The 18,462-nt window shown below is 45.5% G+C and overlaps 1 protein-coding gene across 2 annotated transcripts in view; it reads left to right on the top strand.

Annotated features, from left to right (window-relative positions):
- LOC115468366 (proteasomal ATPase-associated factor 1-like) overlaps positions 1-14,156 on the top strand; it is a 46,516-nt gene extending 32,360 nt beyond the window's left edge. For both annotated transcript variants that reach the window (XM_030200013.1, XM_030200014.1), the window contains 4 exons: positions 408-523; positions 8,372-8,454; positions 10,247-10,329; positions 13,846-14,156. In XM_030200013.1, coding sequence (XP_030055873.1) covers positions 408-523; positions 8,372-8,454; positions 10,247-10,329; positions 13,846-13,923 — 360 coding nt within the window. In that variant the 3' untranslated portion in view covers positions 13,924-14,156. The remainder of the gene's footprint in view (positions 1-407; positions 524-8,371; positions 8,455-10,246; positions 10,330-13,845) is intronic.
- The last annotated feature ends 4,306 nt before the right edge of the window (positions 14,157-18,462 follow it).

Below are 18,462 nucleotides of genomic sequence, written 5' to 3'. Positions count from 1 at the left end.
GAGGGCTCACAATCTAAGTTTGTACCTGAGGCAATGGAGGGTTAAGTGACTTGCCCAAGATCACAAGGAGCAGCAGTGGGATTTGAACCAGCCACCTCTGGATTGCAAGACCGGTGCTCTAACCACTAGGCCACTCCTCTCCACATTTGAACCTTTGCTGTTAGTTATAAATTATACCAGCACATGAACTCTATGGAAACAGTGGGTATCCATTACATATAACTGGGTTTTGAAAGCTGCTTTCCTCCTGGGCAGAGAGTGGTAGGAAAGCTTTAACAAATCCTATCCCATCTTTGAGTAACAGAATTCACCCTGCTGCTGCTAGTCCAATGTGTCTGGAGGAGCCTTTTGGAAATCGCTAAGCCTGCGTGAACCTGTTAATTGTTCTCTTCTCCCCCGTCTCTCAGGTCATCCTGTTCAGTGGGTCTGATGCCTTTAACTGTTGTGCATTTCTCTCAAGTGTCCACATCCTGGCAGGTGCCCAAGATGGCAATATATATCAGCTGGATATGAGAAATACACAGTAAGTGAGAACATGAGGACACTACTCACGTGGAAATGCGTATTAGCCGGGTATGAGTGGGAGGGAAAGACTGACCCCCCTTCTCCAGCTCCATGTCATAGAGCCAGGTCTTGATGCTGACTTGGCATCTTAAAACACAAAGAAATTGAAATTTGTTTTCTGCTGAAATTTCTGGGCAGCTGTAGTGGAGCTTAATCCCTTGATATTTAAAGCTCCCTCGCTAGCAGGATTTCCAGAGATGACATTTGTGAACAAAAGCAGCCTCCAGAGACAGGCAACTATCCAGGGGGGTGGGGGTGGGGGGGGGGTTTCCCCTACTTTCACTGACATCCCTGATCTAGGGGCCACAGACTGGCTGCTAGGTGTCACCATTGAGCAATAGCCGAGACTGCCTCTATATCATTTAGTAGAGCCAGGAATTGAACCCATCTCTACGTATAGTGTCTGCCCTCTCTTGCTGTATTTTGTATCATTTGTTTTATTTGTTTTCTTAACAGTTTCACTAAGAAACAAAGGGAAAGACTTTGGTAGAATCTCTTCCTTACCCCTCCCCTGTCCCTAGATCTCCAGTAATTAAGATAATCTGTGGCAAAATGGGGCAAGGATTTTATGTTTAAACGGTTTTTATTGTTATTTAGTTATTTATTATATTTGTATCCCGCACTTTCCCACTAAAAGCAGGCTCAATGCGGCTTACATAGTAATAGGTAACACAGGATTTTGTTATGTAAAGTAGGAAATTAAGTATAACATAATAGAAGGCTGGATGGGTAGGTAGGTAGAGACAGGTGATAGAGAGAGGAGGGTAAGGTGGGAGATAGATTCTGGGTCAATGTCGTTTTCTCTTCAGTATATGTAAGGTAGATGGGTTCATGAGATTAATCTAGGTCTTTTGGGTAGGCTTGTTTGAATAGATGGGTTTTTTTTTTGATTTTATAGAAGTCTTTATTGAACATTGCAAAAGCAATACAATAATCACTCAATGCACGACTCATTACAATTGTACAGTATCCAACAAGCTTTACATGAGTGTGTAACAGTAATACCTTCCAATCAATGACAATGTTAAAATAAACAGCAATTCTACTCCAAGTTTTTTTAATTTTTTAAACTTATAACTTCCCTTATCCTACTGCCCCTCCCCCCTCCCCCCTCACCTTCCCGAATGCTCTGTCATCATACTGATTAGTCTGAACAATTTTTTAGAAAGGGTTCCCACACCCTTTCCCATGCAGGCAGTGTTTTAGCTCTCTGGGCAGTCAATCTCTCCATTTCACATATGTAGCGCACCTTAGTGTTCCACCTCACCATTGAGGGTACTAAAGGTGACTTCCAGTGTTGTGCTAAATTCAAACGGGCTGCATGCAGAGATCCTCTCAACAGAAGCCACTGATCTGAGGTGAAACCTATTGGTCGCTGCCCAAATAAAAAGGTTAGAGGATGCCACCTCACAGATTTACCTACCCACTTCTGAGTACGTGCTTGTATCCCCTTCCAGTAAGCCTTTGCTTTGGGACAAGACCACCAAATGTGCCCCATTGTCCCCTCTCCCCCACAGTTTCTCCAACATTCCTTAGGCACTTTAGCATACATGTGGTGCAATCGAACCGGGGTCAGATACCATCTATACATTACTTTAATAGCGTTCTCTTGCATATTCACTGCTCGAGCTGATTTCAAAATCTTTTTCTCCAGTGTGACCCAGTCCGCCTCCGGTAATGTGAAATGTAGTTCTTGCTCCCACCTCCTCCTATGTTGTACATATGGTCTGGCAGTAGCCATCAACTGTGCGTATAAGAAGGATATCAGCCCTCGTTCGATCTTAGAGTCTACACATATTTCCTCCAGTGGGTGCGTATCCCGCTTCAGACTACTTTTGTATGCCTGTGCTGTCAAAAAGTGTTGTACTTGTGTGTAAGCATAGTGATCCGTTTCCCTGAGCCCAAAATCGTCCACCAGCTGTACAAAAGGCACTATTTTCTCCTCTTGATGCATCTGTCCCAGCAAATCCAGTCCCTGATCTGCCCATCTCCTGAAGGTGTTGTTTCCTATGCCTGGCTCAAACATTGGGTTTTCTGCTATGGGAGCTAAGCCCGATACCGGTGGTTGACGTTCTATGAACATAAGATCCCAGTAATAGAACGTGGCCTGTACTGTGGGCGGGAACATGTCAACTCTTCCCCTATATTTCTGAGGTAGCCACATTAAATGAGCTAATTTCCGTGATCCCACTAAATCCTGTTCAATGTCAATCCACAATTTATAACTATCTTTCCTAAACCAGTCCACCGCCGCTCTGGTCTGTGCTGCACAATAGTACCAGAACAGATTTGGCACACCCAGCCCCCCCAGCCTTCTACTTTTGTAAAGAAGAGCCCGTGATAACCTTGGTCTTTTCTGATTCCAAATAAAGCGGATCAACCTATCTTGGAGACCAGAAAAAAAGGCTCGGGGTATTTGTAATGGAAGAACCTGAAATAAATATAAAAGACGGGGCAAGATGTTCATCTTAATCGCCGCGATCCTCCCGAACCACGACAATCCCATATTAGCCCATCTGTCTAAGTCTGTTTGCACCTCCCTCTTCAGAGCTGGGTAATTAGCTTCAAAAAGGCCTGATAGGTCATTCGTGATCTTGACTCCTAAGTAACATATTGCATTCTTCTCCCATTTAAATGCAAAAGATGTCCTCAATGTCTCCATCAATCCCCGTGGGACCCCCACAGCCAAGCCCATAGACTTGCTGGCATTCAATTTGTAACCCGAGACCCGTGTATAGTCCCCTATTTCTTTCATTAAGTTAGGCAAGGAGACCAATGGGTTGGTAAGTGACAGCAGCACATCGTCTGCGAATAGCGCAATTTTATACTCCTGCCCTCTTACCTGCACTCCAGTGATATCGTTATTCTCACGTATAGCTGCTGCCAGAGGTTCCATCGCCAGGGCGAACAGTAATGGAGACAGCGGACACCCCTGTCTAGTTCCACGCCCCAAAGCGAATGTCACTGAATTCCCCCCGTTTACTCGCACACAAGCCCTCGGCAAGGAGTATAAGGCCTGGATCCAGGCTCTAAAATGCTGTCCAATTCCCACTCTATGCAGGACCCTATCTAAATACCCCCAGTGCACCCGGTCAAACGCCTTCTCTGCATCCAGACCGAGTAGCACTGCGGGCCTTGCTTTTTTCTGCGTTGTGTATATAAGGTCTATTGTGCGGCGTATATTATCCATGGCCTGTCTCTTGGCTATGAATCCCACTTGGTCCGGATGGATCAAACTGGGGAGCACCCTCCCCAGACGGTTAGCCAGCACCTTGGCCAGGATTTTGACATCTGTATTCAAGATCGAAATGGGTCTATATGAGGCACATTCAATGTGATCCTTGCCTGGTTTTGGTATTACCGCCACCCATGCTTCCATCATAGACCTGGGGAACGGTGCCCCCTCCCTGACAGCATTGATTATCATCGTCAGGTAAGGCGCTAATTCCGTCACGTATGCCTTAAAGAACTCATTCGTGAAGCCGTCTAATCCCGGCACCTTCCCCCTTGGTAGTGCTTTGACTACTTCTATCACCTCCTTTACCGCCACTGGGTCCTCCAACTCTCTCCTTTGTGTATCAGAGAGAGCCGCTAGCCCCCTAGCCTGTAAGTATCCCTCTATTTCCCCCGTCTGTACTGTGGCATCCTCTCTGTAGAGGTTCTCATAGTATTGGGCAAAGCAGTCCCTTATCTGTGCTGATTTGTGCGTTATGCCCCCCCCTGCATCTCTAATTCTTAGAATATGTCGATCTGCTCTCAGCTGTCTCAATTTGTTAGCTAGCAGGCGTCCAGGTTTGTCAGTGCAAGCGTAGTGAACCTGTTTCATCCTTGCACTCACAAACTTCAAACTATCCTCATGTAGCCCCGCTATTTCCAATCTCACCTCCTGTAATTTTCGATAATCAGCTACTGAACCTGAAATTTTGTACTTATCTTCCAGTGTAGCCAGTCTATCCATGCAACGTACCAGCCTCTGGCGATGTACTTTGGCATTCTGACTGGCACACTTAATGAAATGTCCTCTTGAGACTGCCTTGAATGCATCCCACACGGTACCCAATGTAGGCCCCGAGTCCAGATTGATATCAAAGTACTCTCTAAGTAAGGGGATAAAGCTAGCTACTGTTTCAGGATCCTGCAGCAAGTTGTTGTTAAATGTCCATCTTTTATCTCGCTCCTCCTCCTTCAGGGAAGGAACAGCAAGCCAGACCGGGGCATGGTCCGATATTGTGATATGACCTATCTCAGATTCTTCCCCCCCTTCCGATAACGTTTTGTCAAGAAAAATGTAATCCAATCTGGAGTAAGTGTGATGCACTTGGGAAAAAAAAGTAAAGTCTCTCCCTCTAGGGTTCCTCAAGCGCCACCCATCGTACAGCCCCATCCCCTCAACAAGGTTATTTAGTGCTCTAGCAATTCTACAATCTATCTGGGAAGGAGGAGTCGATCTATCCAGGCCAGGCTTCATGGTCGCGTTAAAATCCCCGGCCACTATCAGCTTCCCTCTGGCAAAGGCCTGCAGCTCCTTCTGGAGGTGCCGGAAAAAACGCTCCTGTCTTTCGTTGGGCGCGTATACGCTAACCAGTGTATACTCCTCCTGTTCCAACCTAATATGTAAAAACAGGAATCTGCCCTCCCTATCTCTTCTAGTGTGTAAGATCTGGACTGTGGTATTTTTGTGGAACATTATGGCTACCCCTCTTTTTTTAACTCCTAGGGCATCTGAAGCACACACCACCTGTGGATAGCATTTAGAGTACAATAGTTTCTCATGCTTTTTTAAAAGGTGTGTTTCTTGTAAAAACACCACTTGTGGTTGCGCGAGACGCAGTTCACGCCAAAGGGCGTGCCGTTTATAAGGAGAATTTAAGCCCTTTATATTATAAGTGAAAAATTTATAGCCCACCATTTAACAATTCTGTTCTATCAGCATGTTCAAAGAAAGGTGTATACCCAACCCCCCCTCCCCAGCCTCCCCTCTGACTTTCTTCCTCCCTCCCTCCCCCCCCCTTTAACATCCACTCACCAGACAATACCCTCTGGCATTGCATGGGTAACCAGAGGAAAGCGGCCGCGAAGGCCAACGCCCCACCCAGTTCCGTCCCCCTCCTTCACACGTGCCCCCCATTCAATTATACAGCATTTGAACACCTCCTCCTCCTCACTACCAGCTCACCTCATATTAAGCAACTTTCATTCTCACGCATTCACTCTTCCGTTCAACCTCAAGTTAAACCTTGTGAACAGTCCACTCTTAATCAAAGTCCTCTTTGTGCTTTCAAGTCTGAAGTCTCGCTGTCTTCTCATTCACCGGGACTCTCTTCCACTTTTGCATGCGTGCTTTTGTTGTCCCCGCCATCTCCGTGGGCACCGTCTCCGACTTTGTCAACCCAGCCTCATGTAGGTTTTTCCAGGCATCTGTCACCTTCCTTGTCCTGCACTGTTGCCCCTTGATCGCAAAGCAGATAGCAAATGGAAAGGCCCATCTGTAAGCGATCTTTTCTTTGTTCAGTACCTCAGTCACTGGTCGCATAGCCCTTCTCTGCATCAGTGTAAACACCGAAAGGTCTTGAAATACTGAGATCCTGGCTTCATTGTATTCCAGGGTTGAAAGCTGCCGGGCTTTTTGCCACAGCATCTCCTTAAATGCATAAGAGGTGAATCTCACAAGTATGTCTCTGGGTCTATTTTCAAGTCTCTGGCCCTGCACTCTGTGTGCTCTGTCCATGGCTGCTGCACTAGGGTCCCAGGCCTCACCCATAATTTTTTCACATAGGTTCCTCACCAGCAGTTGGATATCTTCCATATCTCCGCTTTCGGGGACTCCCCGGAACCTCAAATTGTGTCTTCTTCCTCTGTTCTCAAGGTCATCCATTTTATATTTAAGTTCGTCATATTGTTCTTGCTGCTTTAGAATGCGTGAGTTCATCAAGCTGTGCTGCTCTTCCTGTTCATCGAGCCTTTCCTCTATGGTCTCTACTCTGCCACCCAGCTCCCTAAGGTCCAGGCTTATAGCGTCGACGTGCTCCAATATTTCAACTCGGGAGGCCTTTATTTCCTCTCTAATCGCGTCCAGGCATTTCGCCAAATCCGCTGGGGAATGCTCCCTTCTAGCCGCGGGGCTCGGCGCCACGTGTCTAGCCGGCGCTTCCGAGTCCGCCATGCCAGGTGAAGCTGGGCGCGAGAGGTTCTTCCCGGCTTGTTTCTTCGGCGGTTTTTCGCTTACCCGCTGTGCCGCCGCCGCGGTTTTGCTCATTTTGTGGAGCTCGATTTATACCTCGTCCCCAAATGTGATGCTGGTCTATTTTTTTTTTGCGAATGGCGCTTTTGGTGCTGCTTAACGTTGGGGGAGTGCGGGAGCTAACAGGCTAGGCAGCCATTCACCTCCGTGACGTCACTTCCTCCCCTGAATAGATGGGTTTTTAGTGCTTTTCTGAATGGTAGGTGGTCATGGATTGCTCGGATAGGTCTAGGGAGAGCGTTCCATAGACGGCTGCCCAGGAAGGAGAAATTGGATCCATAATAAGTTTTGTACTTGAGACCCTTACAGCTGGGGTAGTGCAGGTTGAGGTATTTTCGTGAGGATACAGACATGTTTCTTGCTGGAAGGTCGACCAGATTTATCATATAGTTCAGAGATTCTCCGTGTATTATCTTGTGGATTAAAGTCTGGGCTTTGAAATTGATACGTTCTTTGATTGGGAGCCAGTACAGTCTTGCACGGAGAGGAGTTGCACTCTCAAAACGTGATCTGCCAAAGATGAGTCTTGCTGCTGTATTTTGGGCGGTCTGAAGTTTTTTTAGGATATAGGCTTTGCAGCCTAAGAAAATACTGTTGCAGTAATCAGCATGGGTAAGTACCGTGGATTGCACTAAATTCTGGAATGTTTTCTGGGGTAGATATGGTTTTACGCGTTTCAATATCCACATCATTGTGAACATTTTCTTTGTGGTGGATGTGGAGTGATTGTCGAGGGAGAGGTGGCCGTCTAGTGTCACTCCAAGGATTTTCAGGTTTTCAGACATGGGGATTGTAGTGCCGGAGATGGTGAGATTAGATGGGGGGATTGCGGAGTGCTGAGATGAAAGGATTAGGCACTGTGTTTTTTCTTTGTTCAATTTCATCCTAAAGGCGTTGGCCCAGGAGGTTAAGATGTTCATGCCCATGGATATTCTATCAGAGATTTCAGTTAGGTTTGATTTAAAGGGAATGAATATAGTAACGTCATCAGCAGAAATTAAAGGGTTTAGACCATGCCTGAATAGGGCTTTGGCTAGTGGGATCATCATTAGATTGAAGAGTATGGGTGATAAAGGGGATCCTTGAGGTACTCCGCAGATAAGGTGACCAGGGGGATGAGATATCAGTGGGTGATTTAATTTGATAGGATCTTGAGGTGATGAATCCTTTTATCCAGTTAATAATGTTACCGCCGATTCCAAGTTTGTCCAGTAGTTTGGTTAGTATGTTGTGATCTACCATGTCAAATGCACTGAATAAGTCGAATTGTAGAACATGGTACACCATATCAGTACTTTCACTTAAGCAAATCATCCAACTCCACATTAGACAACTGTCAAACTTTCTTAACATTTTCTCCCCTATCCCTTAACCTCCCCCCCCCCCCCTTGTTACATATCACATTTATTGATGTCAGTACAGGGCCTACCTTTTTGCAAATAATACAGCTATACAAACTTTTGGGCAAGGATTTTAATTTAAAAGGAGAGTTCTTTGTTAGTCTCGTATTGTAAAGATGGGAAGCTTCGATATTCTATCTAAACCTCTTCGTTCCTTTTCTTTTAGGACACCAGTGCAAGTAACCCACAGATCCGGAGCGCCTGTACTATCCCTGATGCCTTTCAAAGAGGGATATATTGCCAGCCAAGGTAGATGGATTGATTGTGCTCTGCTTAAAGTGCTAGATTACGTTGCATAAATGAAAACATTGCAGACTCCTGATGCAGGCCGAAACACAGCCCGTGTCGAGTCTGATGTGATCTACAATAAAGACATTTGTGGCACCTTTGACATATACGGTGGGTTTGTATCAGCTTTGCTGTTTCTTGTTTGTTTGGCATAAATGGACTTCTCCAGAATGGGTGCAACTGAGCGAGTACTGGGTCAGCAAGTCGCATCCGAACAAGTTACTCTTTTTACTCAAATGTAAGTGCTAGTGCTGTTAATTATTTGGTGGTAAGAGCCATGCTGGGGACCCTTTGAGAGAAGCATGAGCTGCAGAGCTGAAAGCTAAGTCATTTCACCACTGTTAGCACCATTGGTCTGGTTATTGGAAGGATGCTTTTTTGGTGCTGTGTCTTTGCATAGTGGGAGCTGGGTTGGGGCATTTGTCCTTCCAAAGGAAGACCTTTACTAGGACGTCCTGTTTGTGAGCTGATAGATCAGGGATCCGAAAACGTCATGTGATGGGGCCAAACAGGCCATTTCAGATTACTGGGCCCCCTCCCCTCGCTGGGGTGGGGGGAGTACCATGCCTGGCTCTTTCGGAGATTTCAAATGCTGGGTCTGGAGGAAGGTGGGGGTGGTGGGGTATGGCAAGTGACTGTACCCCCTGCTTTCCTCCTTCTTCCAGAATCTAACTCCAGGAAGAACAGAAGTGGGTGGGATGGGGAGTGTGCAACGCCCTTTCATCCCATCTCATTTCACACTCTCACTTGCACCTCCTTCCTCTCAGCCGCTCACCTCCCTTTCCTTTTCAAACAGTGTAGTGTGATGCACAAAATGTCAGAGTAACATAGTAGATGGCAGAAAAAGACCTGCACGGTCCATCCAGTCTGCCCAACAAGACAACTCATGAGTGCTACTTTTTGTGTATACCCTACTTTGATTTGTACCTATGCTCTTCAGGGCACAGACCGTATAAGTCTGCCCAGCACTATCCCCACCTCCCAACCACCAGCCCCGCCTCCCAACCACCGGCTCTGGCACAGACCATATAAGTCTGCCCAGCACTATCCCCGCCTCCCACCACGGGCTCTGGCACAGACCGTATAAGTCTGCCCAGCACTATCCCCGCCTCCCACCACGGGCTCTGGCACAGACCGTATAAGTCTGCCCAGCACTATCCCCGCCTCCCAACCTCCAGCCCCGCCTCCCACTACCGGCTCTGCTATCCAATCTCGGTTAAGCTACTGAGGATCCATTCATTCAGAGGGAACGTAACATGCAAATTCCTCATTTTGAAAGGTGCCAGTTGTACTGGAAATGTAAAGGCAATCTATTCATGTATGTATCATCCTGTAACCTAACCCCCCTCCCCCTGGGAAGCACCACCTCTAAATGCAGCTAAAGGTATAAACACTGTGAAAAATCTCCTTTGTATTTGTTTGAGTATTTGTGTGAGTTCTTGGCTGGAAGGCTTGTGATATCATAAAGTCTCACCAGCTAATCCATGTAGCTTACGCTGGTAGCTGGGGTGGACACCAGCAGGACTGCCAGGACTAACACACTTTCCCTGCAGACCTCTGCTTCATTCCTCACCTTCCAGTACACAAAACCAGTGAAACAATGTTGGCATGTTAGGGTAAATTCGGTTTTAGGCAGGAGTTCAACATGAAGCTGAGTGGCTGTGACAGCTGGTGAATACAATACCCGCACACATTTGCTGTTTATTCCTGTAGATTTTCTCACTGCTGTTAATGTCATTTTTTGGGGTTTCAGGTGATGGAAGCTGCTTTATTATCCAACAAGACCTCGATCACGTAATTGAACTCACAGAACCTGACTCTGATCCTGTGTATAAGGTGAACCCTAGTAACCTTTTTATTTTCTCTTAATTTTCTCCAAAACAAGAACCACAAAGCACCAGCAAATGCTTCTCCAACCTGCCCATTTGTGGGTTGGGATGCACAGGATTAGCACGTTCACTCCATAAGTTTTGTGAAGACGCTGATGGTTTTGGCAGTGTTAAGCACGAAGCAGGGGTGTAGCTACGTGGGGCCACGGTGGCCTGGGCCCCCCCCCCCCCCCAGATTTGGCCCTGGCCTCCGCCGACCCTTTTGACCCCCCTTCCCCCCCACCGCCGCTAACCCTCCCCCTCTGCCACCATCTGGTACCTCTGCTGGCGGGGGACTTGGGGGAGGGTTAGCGGTGGGGGGGTCGGCAAAGAGGGGTGGCTAAAATACGCCCCCTCACCTCGGGCTCTGGCCCCCCCTCCTGCCGAAGTCTGGCTACGCCACTGGCATGAAGTACATCATAACGAGAATCTGTTCATGGTGTCATCCCACAAATCCATTCTCGACAATATATCCTAAGATGTGAAACCCATAAAATGTCCCATAGCATTGAAATAACTTTTTTTTTGGTCTTAGAAGAGCTTTTTCATCAGGTTTCTGTTATTAAGCTTCTGTTTGGAATTCTGTACCTATACAAATCAGGATGTTAAACTATTTGGTATTCCGAAAGGCAGTGAAATGCTTTCTTTAAAATAAATAAATAAAATACTTATTGGAGAGGTGTTGAACGTACTGAGATAATGTTCTTCCCAGGCTCTTTGTTTGAACATTTTTATTGATGAACCAGCAGAACACACATTGCCAATCAATGCACTAAACAGTGAAGTGAATGGTTACATTGGAATAGTAGAGGAGCAGCCTAGTGGTTAGTGCAGTAGACTTTGATCCTGGGGAACTGAGTTCGATTCCCACTGCCGCTCCTTGTGACTCTGGGCAAGTCACTTAACCCTCCATTGCCCCTGGTACAAAAATAAGTACCTGAATATATGTAAACCGCTTTGAATGTAGTTGCAAAAACCTCAGAAAGGTGGTATATCAAGTCCCAGTTCCCTTCAAAAACAGGAATACATGCCTTCATCAAAATTTTTAACACTTTCCTCAACCCTACAGAATCAAGAGCTAATCTTATTAGAACCCCCGTTTCAACAATCCTTACCCCATCCCAATTACTCCCCCAAACAACATCCTGGTTATAAAAATAAAAAAGGTGTCTCGTATCAAATTCGACCTCCCCTTCTCCCCAAGCCGATGACCAAAAAGCAGAACTCATCCAACCAACCCCCAGGAGCCCTGAGCTCTTATAGCCCCCGGGGAAGTAGAATGGACTCTACAACAAAAACATGCCAAACCCCTTACCAACCCCCAACTGGTATTAATTCCCAGGCTCTTTTAGTCTTGAATCTATGGTACTTGTAATGATACGTGTGATGCTGCTTTGGACCATTTTATGTTTAAACAATTTTATTGAAAAAAAAAAAGATGAAATGCATATCAACAACATAACTGTGTTTGTTTGAACTTCCACACCTGAAGAATTCCAATCCCTCTGTCTCCACCGCTCACTCTTACACGATTCAGAAGGCCTGTACTCTTATGACCCTCTGAACTCAAGACAAAGAAACAGTTCCAAAATCCCCCCCCCCTTCCATCTCTTCCCACATCTGAACACCTCCCCCTCCCCCCATTGTGCTCTTCAATTCCACTTGTTACCACAGACATGGTATAGTCCCCCCCCCCAAAAAAAAAAAACAGCAAGAATTATAAGGTATTAATGATCAAACCATGACCTTTTGGGTGCAGAGCTTGAAGGTATGGCTTCCACACCTGGAGGAATCACTTCCGCCTCTTGGTGAATCATTTAGCATCTCTGGCCTCCCAGGTCACCAGTAGGAGTAGTTGCTTCCTCCAATGCCAAAAATTCGCTCAGCAGATGACCAATATTGCAATACACATTTATGTGCTATTAAACTCATCTTGTGTATAAGCATAGTATAGCCCTTAGACCTACCACCAAATGCTCCCTTTTTATCTAATAACAGTTCTACCTTGCCTGCCACTGCTCCCCCTACCAATGTATTCCTAATAGCTTGTAATTACCACTCAGAAACCCTGTACTTTGGGACAACTCCAGAATGAATGATAAAAGGAATTGGGCTGACCTCCACATTTTACACAATGAATAATCTGTGTCACTTGACCATTTTAATGTGCAGTAAAATGCGCCATGGAATGATCACCTTATCAATTGGAGCTGCTGCTCATCTGCTACGGAAGATATTCTTTCTCATCAATTTCTGCTAATTTGCCCTTTTTTTTTTAAATTTACATTTGTACCCTGCACTTTCCCACTCATAGCAGGCTCAATGCGGCTTACATATTATATACAGGTACTTATTTGTACCTGGGGCAATGGAGGGTTAAGTGACTTGCCCAGAGTCACAAGGAGCTGCCTGTGCCTGAAGTGGGAATCGAACCCAGTTCCCCAGGACCAAAGTGCACTAGGCCACTCCTCCACTGTTGCTACTATTTGAGATTCTACATGGAATGTTGCTATTCCACTAGCAACATTCCATGTAGAAGTCGGCCCTTGCAGATCACCAATGTGGCCGCGCAGGCTTCTGCTTCTGTGAGTCTGACGTCCTGCAGTCAGACTCACAGAAACAGAAGCCTGCGCAGCCTTCTACATGGAATGTTGCTAGTGGAATAGCAACATTCCATGTAGAATCTCCAATAGTATCTATTTTATTTTTGTTACATTTGTACCCCGCACTTTCCCACTCATGGCAAGCTCAATGCGGCTTACATGGGGCAATGGAGGGTTAAGTGACTTGCCCAGAGTCACAAAGAGCTGCCTGTGCCTGAAGTGAGAATCGAACTCAGTTCCTCAGGACCAAAGTCCACCACCCTAACCACTAGGCCACTCCTCCACTGTTGCTACTTTTTGAGATTCTACATGGAATGTTGCTATTCCACTAGCAACATTCCATGTAGAAGTCGACCCTTGCAGATCACCAATGTGGCCGCGCAGGCTTCTACATGGAATGTAGCTAGTGGAATAGCAACATTCCATGTAGAATCTCCAATAGTATCTATTTTATTTTTGTTACATTTGTACCCCGCGCTTTCCCACTCATGGCAGGCTCAATGCGGCTTACATGGGGCAATGGAGGGTTAAGTGACTTGCCCAGAGTCACAAGGAGCTGCCTGTGCCTGAAGTGGGAATCGAACTCAGTTCCCCAGGACCAAAGTCCACCACTCTAACCACTAGGCCACTCCTCCGCTCCGCTTTTGGTTTATTTTCATAGCTTTGTCTGTCTTATTTCTGTTATTGTCTCGGTGTTACGTGCCAGGTGCCAAATTTAGATGCCCTGGTAACCTGGTTCCTTGGATTTTAATTTTAATCCCTGTATGTTGCTTCCCCCACCCCATTGTACTTTAATGACCTGGAAGAGGTACTCTTATCCTGCTGTGCTAGAATACTCCATTATTGCAGCAATATAATAACGTACCATTATGCTTTTGCAGGTGGCGACGTCGGAAAAACTGATATATACCTGCTGCAGGGATGGCATAGTAAGAAAATACTTACTCTCCAACCTTTGACCTCAAATCGTCCAGTGTGCAAAAAAAAAAAGACAGACCAACTGGACATCATTCTTTGACTTGCTGAGATGCTCTTTGTGCATTCTCTATGTGAATTTTGGGAGTCATGTAGAAACGAGCACGAGGACTTGTACATACCATTTGCAGTATGGACTGCTTTGAGTGAGGCTCTCTGACATTTGAGTGGGCAGTAAAGGACTAAATTTCACATATGTAGGCTTTGTTTTATTTTTTTTTAAAGAGAGACAATTATAGACTTTGACATGTATTTATGAATATTTGATGTCAAATGTTACCTTTATTATGCTTAAGAAAATATCCAAAGTGATCCAGAGGGATTAAAAAAAAAAGTAAGTGCTGGTTTCTGGATGCTATATTGACTAGAAATAAAGCCCATTTATTTTTTTAATTTGATTAATAATGGTGTGTTAGATTCTCTTGTGGTCTGTTATGCCTTCTTTGAGGAGAGGCGACCTCCTTAGTCATGTTTTTGCCTAAACTCTGGCTCCTTAAGTTGCTTCGGTTTTATAATGGCTTGTCTGTGGGCACACAGTCTAGCAAGAAATGTAGTGGTCAGTGGTAAATACACTATCGCTGGTCTAGTATCTCACAGGCTTTAGGCTTTGGAACAAACTGACCATTAGCTCCCCAGTTTTGAGAAGTCATGTGACCCTTTGCTAGCCCAGAAATGCTACAGGGGAGGGGGGGTTGATTTCTCCAAATCTCCATTTCCTTGTTGCTTAATCTGAGGCCAGCTCTCAAACACCACTGTATACCTGAACATTGTGAGAGGCCTGGCAGCGAGCAGGAGCAAATCTAACAGCAGTGTAGGGGAATTTCATCTCCATCACGAGCATTTCTCTCTGGGTGAGATGAAGCTGAACTGTTGGGTCATTGTTATTGACTTCATCTTGAGATGAGTATTTTTTACTAAGTCAATTTTGCTGAAAAGCTAAAGTAAAAAATTGAAAAAGTTTTGACAAATTGAATATAAACAAGAAATAAAGTCTTAAGTTCAGTAAGTAGCACCGCTGAGGTCTATGGTACACTTCGAACGTATGGGAGGTAGTTTATATGTTAGGTTAACAAGAACCTCCTGAACGATTGTTGCTATTGGTGTTTGTCAGAATACCATTCCAGTACAAGTGCATAACGTGCAGAGAAGGGCGACGAAAATGATAAAGAGAATGGAACGACTTCCCTATGAGGAAAGGCTGAGAAGGTTAGGGCTCTTCAGCTTGGAGAAAAGGCGGCTGAGAGATGATATGATAGAAGTCTACAAGATAATGAGCGGAATAGAGCGGACAGATGTGAAGCGTTTGTTTACACTTTCAAACAACAACAAAACCAGGGGACACAAGATGAAGCTAGAATATGGTAGATTTAAAACAAATAGGAAAAAGTTTTTCTTCATTCAGCGTGTAGTTAGACTCTGGAACTCGTTGCCGGAGAATGTAGTGACAGCAGCTGGCCTTACGGAATTTAAAGTAGGTTTGGACAGATTCCTGAGGGAAAAGTCTATTGAACATTATTACATTTTTTTTTGTTTGGGGGGGGGGGGGGTTGCCGGGTTCTTGAAGCCTGGATTAGCCGCTGTCGGAGACAGGATGCTGGGCTTGATGGACCCTTGGTCTTTTCCCAGTATGGCGGTGCTTATGTACTAACGTATGCACATTTAACGCCAATGATAAATATTGTTAACTGCAAAAATATTTTGGGCACACAGAGCTGCATGTGCGTACATTTGCACCTATGCTGGGATGCTATTTTTTTTTTTTGTTACATTTGTACCCCGCGCTTTCCCACTCATGGCAGGCTCAATGCGGCTTACATGGGGCAATGGAGGGTTAAGTGACTTGCCCAGAGTCGCAAGGAACTGCCTGTGTCAGGAATCGAACTCAGTTCCCCAGGACCAAAGTCCACCACCCTAACCCTAACCACTAGGCCACTCCTCCACTGTTGCTACTATTTGAGATTCTACATGGAATGTTGCTATTCCACTAGCAACATTCCATGTAGAAGTCGGCCCTTGCAGATCACCAATGTGGCCGCGCAGGACGTACGTGCAGGACGTCAGACTCACAGAAACAGAAGCCTGCGCAGCCTTCTATATGGAATGTTGCTAGTGGAATAGCAACATTCCATGTAGAATCTCCAATAGTAGCAACATTCCATGTAGAATCTCCAATAGTATCTATTTTATTTTTGTTACGTTTGTACCCTGCGCTTTCCCACTCATGGCAGGCTCAATGCGGCTTACATGGGGCAATGGAGGGTTAAGTGACTTGCCCAGAGTCACAAGGAGCTGCCTGTGCTGGGAATTGAACTCAGTTCCTCAGTTCCCCAGGACCAAAGTCCACCACCCTAACCACTAGGCCACTGTGCCTTTGACAAGGTTCTGCATAGACGAATAATAAATAATTTTGAGTGCCCTCAGTTTAGATCCAAACTGACTGACTTGGTTAGAAACAGGTTGTGTGGAAGGCAACAGAGAGGGTAGCGGTAAATGGAGCTCATTCTGAAGAAAAGGATGTTACCGGCGCTGTGCCACATGGATCAGTTCTTTGACCGGTTCTTTTTAACATTTTTTGTAAGTGATATTGCTGAAGGGCTGTCTGTTAAGGTTTGCCTCTTTGCGGATGATGCCAAAATCTGCAATAGGATAGACACTTCTGATGGCATGGATAACATGGGGAAGGTCTTCGCGAAGATAGATGAGTGGTCTGTAAACTGGCCGCTTAGATTTAATGTTTAAAAAAATGCAGGTTCATGCACAGTAGTTTAGGGGGTGAAGAACTTTCGTGCATGAAAGTGGAGGAGGACTTGGGTGTAATCATACGTGATGATCTTAAGGTGGCCAAACAGGTAGAAAAAGCAATGGCGAAAGCTAGAAGGATGCTTGGGGTGCATAGGGAGAAGAATGTCCAGAAGGGAAAAAGGAGGTGAAAATGCCTCTCTCTGTAAGTCTCTAGTGAGACCTAATTTAGAATATTGTGTACATTTCTGAAGACCAGACCTTCAAAAAGATATAAACAGGATGGAGTTGGTCCAGAGGGCAGCTGCTAAAATGGTCAGTGGTCTTTGTCATAAAGCATGTGAGGACAGACTTCCAAGATCTCAATATGTATACTTTGGAAGAAAGGTGGGAGAGGGAAGATATGATGGAGACATTTAAATACCAACTTGGTCGCTAGCTGCACTGCTCCTGTCTCCCCTTCACTAAACCCTGTTCTTTTTCAGGCTTCCGACCCTTGCATTTGGGCTCCATTTACTCAAGGATTACCTAGATCTGTTTGGTGTGCTGTTACTCCATTTCTCAATGAATAAGACCTCCAAATTGCTGAGAAGGGGGCAAGACTAGGCTAAATTCCCTGAAGACAAAATGCCCCACAGGTCGTCTGCGAGCTGGGCATGTGTGGTGGAGGTTGCTATGGAAACTGTATTGGACAAGCGACTGAAGCCTATTTGATTCTAAACTAGGGTAGCTTCAAGATAATATGAACCAGCTTAGCCATGATATGGCTATTTTTCATCAACACACCAGTGATTTGGAGGATAGAGTGACAGTGGTAGAGGAAGTGCACCAGCTTACAAAAAACATTGGCGGAATACAAGGAGAAACTAGAAGACCTGAAAAACAGGTTGAGCCAAAATCATTTACGTTTTGTGGGTCTTTCAGAGACACTGGGGGATTCAAGACGTGAAAGACTTTTAGAAGCAATGCTTGCCTCAGGCCTTACAACTACTTCATTGTTTCCATGGAGGGAACATTCATATTATATTTGTGTAACCCAGGTCTCTCCCCTTTTTGAGCTAGCTCTGGTCTGACCTGGGTCGCAAGGACAAAGCTTATTTCTCTTAAATGCTCTGTTCTTTCTCCACTCAGCTCACCATTCATTCAGTCAAAGGTTCCACCATTCGAGCTTGGGAGTGGGTCAATGGTCCAGAATAGAGTTCTGGGATATTGGGAGTGTAAAGGTCTCACTGTGTCAGTTTGCTCAGTCCTGGAACACTTGCTTTCACTCTCACACCAATGATTACGCTGCACTCCCAGAGTTTGATTGAAACAGAACTTTACTTTAACCTCTGCAACTGGCAAACACTTTGGAACTGAATATAAGAGGAAAGTTTAATCAAGATCATTAGTGATGCTCCTCAGCTTTTTTTTTTCTCCACTCACAAGATAGGTTTCAGCTGTACATATTACATCACACATGTTCTTTTTACCCAGTGGTGTAGCCACAGGTGGACCCAGCAGTAGCATGTGTTTAACCGTAGCTGGTGGGGATCCGAAGCTCCGCCAGCTGAAGACTTCCCCCTGATGGTAATGAAAACACTACTCTCCAGGATACCGGCACCTGTGCATTCTTAGTTTTCAAGCATGGCTGCTTCAGACTGTCAAGGTGGAAAGAAGCGTTTTCCCGCCAGCTGAGATATTTTTTTGGGGAAGGGGGGAGAACATTTGGTGCCCACCCACTTCTTGCCTAGGCCCACCCAAAATCTGTTGTCTGGTTACGCCCCTGGTTTTTACCCGTCCTG

This window comes from Microcaecilia unicolor, chromosome 4 (genome assembly GCF_901765095.1).
Source record: "Microcaecilia unicolor chromosome 4, aMicUni1.1, whole genome shotgun sequence".
In the NCBI taxonomy this organism is placed as follows: domain Eukaryota; kingdom Metazoa; phylum Chordata; class Amphibia; order Gymnophiona; family Siphonopidae; genus Microcaecilia; species Microcaecilia unicolor.
Note: the sequence above shows the minus strand (reverse complement) of the source record. Positions and strands in the feature narration are given on the sequence as shown.